Source organism: Leptonychotes weddellii, chromosome 1 (genome assembly GCF_054177405.1).
Source record: "Leptonychotes weddellii isolate Sample4059 chromosome 1, ASM5417740v2, whole genome shotgun sequence".
Lineage (NCBI taxonomy): Eukaryota > Metazoa > Chordata > Mammalia > Carnivora > Phocidae > Leptonychotes > Leptonychotes weddellii.
In genome coordinates, this window is record NC_138369.1 from 43,784,373 (window position 1) to 43,790,772 (window position 6,400).

The 6,400-nt window shown below is 50.8% G+C and overlaps 1 protein-coding gene across 1 annotated transcript in view; it reads right to left on the reverse strand.

Annotated features, from left to right (window-relative positions):
- The window catches only part of LHFPL4 (LHFPL tetraspan subfamily member 4), a 30,786-nt gene extending 25,583 nt beyond the window's left edge, over positions 1–5,203 (reverse strand). The window contains exon 1 of the mRNA XM_006739007.3: positions 4,741–5,203. Coding sequence (XP_006739070.1) covers positions 4,741–5,146 — 406 coding nt within the window. The 5' untranslated portion in view covers positions 5,147–5,203. The remainder of the gene's footprint in view (positions 1–4,740) is intronic.
- Between the last annotated feature and the right edge of the window lie 1,197 nt (positions 5,204–6,400).

The following is a 6,400-nucleotide window of genomic DNA, read 5'->3' on the forward strand; positions in this document are numbered from 1 at the left end:
CTTAAAAAAATTAAAAAATAAAATCTTTAAAAATAATAACAACGATCTCCCTTTCAGGATAAGGAAACTGAGACGTAGAGAGGAAAACCCACTTATCCAAGGCCACACAGCTGGGAAGGAGCAGAGAGAGAATTCTAAGTCCTCTGCTCTTAAACCACCACCCCACACTATGCCCCCGGACTCTCCACCAGGCTTCCACCCTGAATCTCTACTCCAGCCAGCAACCTCCCCTTGGCTAACTTCATCCAGCCCACAGGTAAACACTGAGTACAGAGAGCTGACGGCCGTATCTTGTGATTTGTGTATTCCTCTCCCAGGTTCCAATTTGGTTGTAAGAGCAGGTACTAGATCCATTCAGACTTGCGTTAAGTTTCAGCTTCACCTTTCGCTAGATGTGTGACATTTGGGCAAGTCACTTTAACAGATGAACATGAACTGCTCTAACAAATATAAAAATGTCTAGCCTCGAAGCTGGTACCTTGTGTATTCTCACTAAGTGGGAAAGACCAGGTCCGGAGTAGCAGAGATACCTAGAGAAGCTGGCCCCTAACTCCAAGAGCCCCCTGGGTTCTCAGCCTCTCCTCTTAACATTTGAGTCTTATGCCAAAAACCTCCTGCCACGGCCCCCCATCACTAATGCTCCTCCATAAATCCTTCATAAATCCTTGGGCTTTCGAGTCAGACAGACCATGTTACAATACTAGTTCCCCCACTTACCGTCTGTATGACCTTGGACAAATGACTCATCTCTGAGGCTCAGTGTTCTCTTCTACAAAAGAGTAATAATGGTACCTACTCCATAGGATCGTTGTGAGGATTAAATAATAGTACTTGTGTCAATGTTTAGCACATGGTCGGGCATACAGCGAAGGCTCAGAAAATGTTAACTCTTTTTCCTGAATAATAACAACAGTTGTAGTAGCTTTGAACTGCCTGCTGATGAAAGTCCAAATTCCTGACCCGGTATTCAGAGACTTGTACACGTAGCCCCATCAATCCTTCCTCCCCTCTCCTCCAACTGCTCCCCTGTGTGGAGGTCACACTCAAGCCACATGTGGCTTTCTCACCTCCATGTCTCTGCCCATGATCTTCCTCTCCATTCAGAATGCTCTCCCATACCTCACACCTGTCTACTTCCTCACCTCCCACTCAAGCCTCACCTCCCAATGAAAGGGCCACCTCCTCAATTGCCCTGGGTTTCCCCAGCACTTACAGCCAGCATATATTAGTGCTCAGACCCTCCAGAGCGAGGCTTCTGTCTGCGCCTGTCTTAACAGCGGTCACATTTGATTTCCCTTTTCAGGAACTGACCTTTCTCGACTGTCGGTCCATGTGTTCCAGGGTTGGGAATGTGGCTGAGGTCTTAGACAAAGTCACATTGATTAACTAAGAGGTGAATCTTTGGCCAAAGCCTGGGCCAATGAGAATCAGCCCTAGAACTTTTGCTGGAACCACTGACTAATAGATGTTCTTTTCCCACAGGCATTGCTAAGCTAAAATGATGTAAATTCAGAGCCGCTAGTGGCCTTATTTATCACCTTTATGAAAGAAGTGGACTTTAAAATGAGCTGACACAGAGGAACCAAGAAACGGAGATAGACATATTCTTAATAGCATTATTTGAGTATCTGGATCCATTCATGCCTAAAGCAAGATACTCTTTTTTTTTTTTAAGATTTTATTTTTAAGTAATCTCTATATCCAACGTGGGGTTCAAATGCACAACCCTGAGATCAGAAGTCCCATGCTCCACTGACTGAGCCAGCCAGGCACTCCTGAAGCAAGATACTCTTCCACTTTTAAGTTATGTGAGCCAAAAACCCCACCATCCCTATTTTATTTGATTTTTATTTAAGCCATTTAAGTTGGGTTTCTGTCACTTGCCACTGAAAGAATGCTGACCACTATAGTGATCCAACTAGATGGTAAGCTTCCTCAGAGTGGGGATCACGCTGTATAGACCTAAATCCTCGGGGGCCAGGATGATCTCGGTATATTATAGCACCTAGCAGGGATGACCATAGAGCAGGTAAAGAATAAATAGAGCAATAAGCACCTCTGAATTTTCCCAACAGTCCAGGGCTCTACACTTAGAAGAGTCTAAAATACTTGAGGGGTGCCTGGGTGGCTCAGTTGGTTAAGCGTCTGCCTTCGGATCAGGTCATGATCCCAGGGTCCTGGGATCGAGCCCCCACATCGGGCTCCCTGCTCAGCGGTAAGTCTGCTTCTCCCTCTCCCACTCCCCCTGCTTGTGTTCCCTCTCTCGCTGTCTCTCTCTCTCTCTCTGTCAATTAAATAAATAAAATCTTTAAAAAAAAAAAGAAGAGTCTAAAATACTTGAATAAAAGTTTACATGAACGAGGATTCTAATTCTTACCTGAGATAAACAAGGCCCTTTGCTGCCCTGCAGTTCCTCTGAGAATGATTTCTTACTTTCTGAACAGAACTGTCTTGGTAAAAGAGCTGCTTTAGGAGACACACCTGGCTAAAAGAGATACTTTGAATCCACTAATGTAACTGATTAGTCTCCCACTATAAGGATGACAAAACTGAGATTTAAGCTAAAAACAATTGCTTAATACTGCAGGGTGAATCACCCAGGCAGAGTCAGCCAAGCAAGACCCTACCCCATGACTCGCAGTCCAGTGCTCTAGCTCCTGTCCTGATGTCACTTCATTAAACAAAGTGAATTGGTCACTTACCCAGAGAACTCAGAAATCTCTAAGCAAAACAGAATAAACTGCTCAACTCTGCTAACTGGCCTCCTCAGCCCTCAGGTGTGGGACAGCAACACAAGGGAAAGAGCAGGGGGCGAGGAGTAGAGACCTAGTTTACTCCCCTCCTGGTGATGAGACTTTGGGTAAGACCTTTTCTCTAGTCTCAGTCTTCTCTCTCTAAAATGAGGGGAGGGGAAAGGTGGGATTTGAAGGAGCTGATCTCTATGATCCCTGAAATTCTGTAATTACATGGGGTTATTGGACACTCCATCAAATCCCTAAGATTAAACCCACATAAATCACAGGGAATTGGAAGGCCAAGAGGTCAGCAACCCTTCTGCAGACTCCAAATTAAGGGTAAGGAATTGAGGATTCCAGATGAGTATATATTCCTTCCAGCTTGCCTTTGGAGGAAGAATAGAATGGAAATACATAAAATTACCTTCTGTGTACCACGGAGAAATATGGAGACATACCCTGCACACTCTACAATTCTCCTTTCTCACCTTCAAAGATCCTAGAAGACCTACATCTAAGTAGATGGAGCGAGATCTATTTGAAACAAGCTCATTAGAATGTCCCCATCTGAATTAACACTGCTTTCTTCAAAGTAGTCCTTCTGAGAGTTTGGGAAATTCTTCCAAGGGGACAGTAATTCCTCCCTGTATTTGTAAAAGTCCTCTTGGGGAAGCAAACCAGCCTCATGATTTTGCTCTCATACCTTGGCTTTCATCCCAAGTGACAATTCTCAATTTGATCACTACTGTATTTTCTACAGTTGGCCCTAAGCAACTTCCAGCCATTTCCAAAAATCATATTCTTCCTTTAAAAGATGGAGGTTTCCCTCAATGATGATGTTCAAGAAAACACACCCCACACTCCAAAGACAATTTCCTACAATGTTTTGAGCAGTGGAATCATCAGCAAGTGATATAACACCTCCTGCAGATAGTCTCTTTTGAAGAGGCCCATACTTGTTGAATGCCCTGAGGTGCTTATTTTGAAAGACCATCTCTACTGTATGATCATCACATTTTCCCTACTCTTTCTCATTCCTGGAGGGCTCCAAACTTTTCCTAACCTCACCAGCCCTCCTCCCCCATTCTTGCTGTATCTTGACCTCACTTTCCCCAGCCCAACTCTTTCCTGCCTGCAATTAGGCAAATGCCCAAGTTGCTGAATCTTCAAAATCTGCCTTCGATCAAAAGGTGGGTGGGGGTGGGGACTCTAATGGATCCTGGAATATAGTCTCAGCAGTTCTCATTCCCAAAAGTCCTTTCTCTGGTTCTTAGGGCAAGACGTCTGTCCTAGCTAAACATTTCAAAGAGTCCCAGGGATTTATTCCCATTGAGCATAGCACCAGAACCCGTCCTGCATTGGGTGGGGGAGGCGGGTGGAGACTTGCCCTCCCAAGACCCTCATGCTGTCAACCACCCACATTTCAAACACTGGATAGACACTATACACATGCATATCTTCCTACGCTCCTTTATCTTAATACAGAACTTCAAAGTTTACAAGATACTCTTTCATTTGTTCTTAGGATCCTCTCCATTGTTTTACAGATGTGGAAGCCTAGCCTCAGAGAAGCAAAGTGAAACACCCAAGTTGATAATGTCAGCAAGATAAAGGTCAAAGTCAGATCTTCTGACTCCCCCAACTCATGCTCTTTTTTGATACAACAGAAATTGCTCACTCCTAGAGTAACTCCTCATTCAGATAATTATTTCCCCTAAGACAGCCAAAAGAGACTCTCAGAGACCCTCAGACACTCTAACATAACGCTAACCCATCAATAAATGCAGTCTGCCCATATCCAAGCACACAAACTCAAAGACCCAGTCCTAAGGCTCTGCCTCCTGCCCCAAGGTGTCTCTCTCTCATAAATCCCTTCCCCAGTGGCTGCTGAGGGACACCAAGGAGGTGTGTCTTTAGACAGAGGAGCAGAATCTCTCTGACCCCTCAAGAAGGGGCCCCGTCTTCGGCGCTTGTTCTGGGGGTCCCGTCCCCACCCCTCCCCTACCTGCCAAAAGCTGCATCCAGGCGCAGATCTTGTAGACGGTGGCCGTGTTGCAGAAGAAGAAAAGCGCAAAGCAGGTGATACAGCCGAGGATCAGCACCATGGAGAGCAGCACGAAGAAGGCGGCTGCCTTGAAGGCGCCGGACGGGATGGTGCTGAAGTCGGTGAACGAGCCTCGGCAGGTGAGCTCGCGGCCCGCCAGCCCGCTGCCCACACAGTAGTGGAAGAGGCCGAAGTAGCCAGGCTTGGGGGTGCTCACGCTGTCGCCCACCCAGTAGGGCTGGATGAAGACCACCACGTTGATGATGGCGAAGCAGATGGTGAAGATGGCCCATAGCACACCGATGGCCCGCGAGTTCCGCATGTAGTGCTCGTGGTAGAGCTTGGAGGCCTCCTGCGAGGGCAGCATGGTGCCCGGGGGCGGGGCCGGCGGCGGCGACGGCGGCTGACGGGGGCCGCCGGCCCGGGACCGACCGCCGGGCTGCGGGGCTGACAGGCGGGAGCTGGGGACGCACGCGAGAAGCGGCCCTGAGCCAAGGAACTCTCGAGGGCGGGGCCTGGGGCGGAGCTGGGGGGACCTAGAGGGTAGTATGAAGGAGGCAGGAGGGGGTCCTGAGTGTTGGGGCGGTGTCTGGGGGGAGTAAAGATCTCCAACTGGGGGCCTAAGAAAAGGACATGTAAAAGTTGGGGGGGCTGGGATGAGGGGGATGGGATGTGGATATGGGAGGTGGAAGTGGGGGCTGGCTAGAAAGTGGTCATGGGGGTGTTGGGGAGGAGGTTTGGGGGCTAGAATTGGGGGAGTAGGAAGGAACCATGGGGAGATGGAATGGAGGCTGAGGACCGGTGTTGGGGGATTAGCAGAGGGGCTGTATATAGGGAGCTTGGGAAGGAAATTGGGGACTGGTATTAGGGGTAAAAGGAGATTTGGTATTGGGCGTCTAGAAAGGCGCTGTGGAGAGGGGGGCTGGTGCTTCTATATGAGGGGATAAGAAGGGGATATGAGGGGCTGGTACTGGGGGACTGGGAAGGTGATATGGGGGCTGGGACAGGGAGGGCGAAGTGGAGGAAATCAGGATGAGGCTAGTGGGGAGTCGAGAGCTGGGACTGCAGGGTCTGAACACAGGGCGGGGGTCGGGGGGCGTCCCACAGAAGACAGGACTGGATGTAGGCTGAGGGATGCCTAGGATTGGCGGGCCAGGGCTGAGGAGAGAGGTTTTCCAGGCCAAGGGTACGAGGGACTGGGGCCGGCAGGCAGCCAGGGCCTCGAGGGCCGGACTGTAGGCAGGGTTTATCCCCCGAGCGCTGGGGAGCGGCCCGGCGGGGGTAAGGCCGGGGGTAGGGCCGGGGGTGGGGGTGGGGGGCGGCTGCCCCGCGCCCAGGCCGGACGCGCGCGCAGACTGCGGCCGCGGGGACGGGGTGCGGGGAGACCAACCTGGGCCCGGTCCAGAGCAGTGGGTCCGGGGCTGGCACGGCCTAGGCGCCCCGGCTCGGCGCTCCCAGCAGCTGCTGCCTCGGCCCAGGAGGCGGCCTCGGCGCGGCCTCCATCTTGCTCGGGTTCTCCCCGGGGCGCGCTCCCGCGCCGAGGCGCGCGCTCTCGTGCACCGGCGCGGATCGTCGGAGGCGCGCTCCCGCCGCGGGCGTGCGGGGCGGGGCGGGGCGGAAC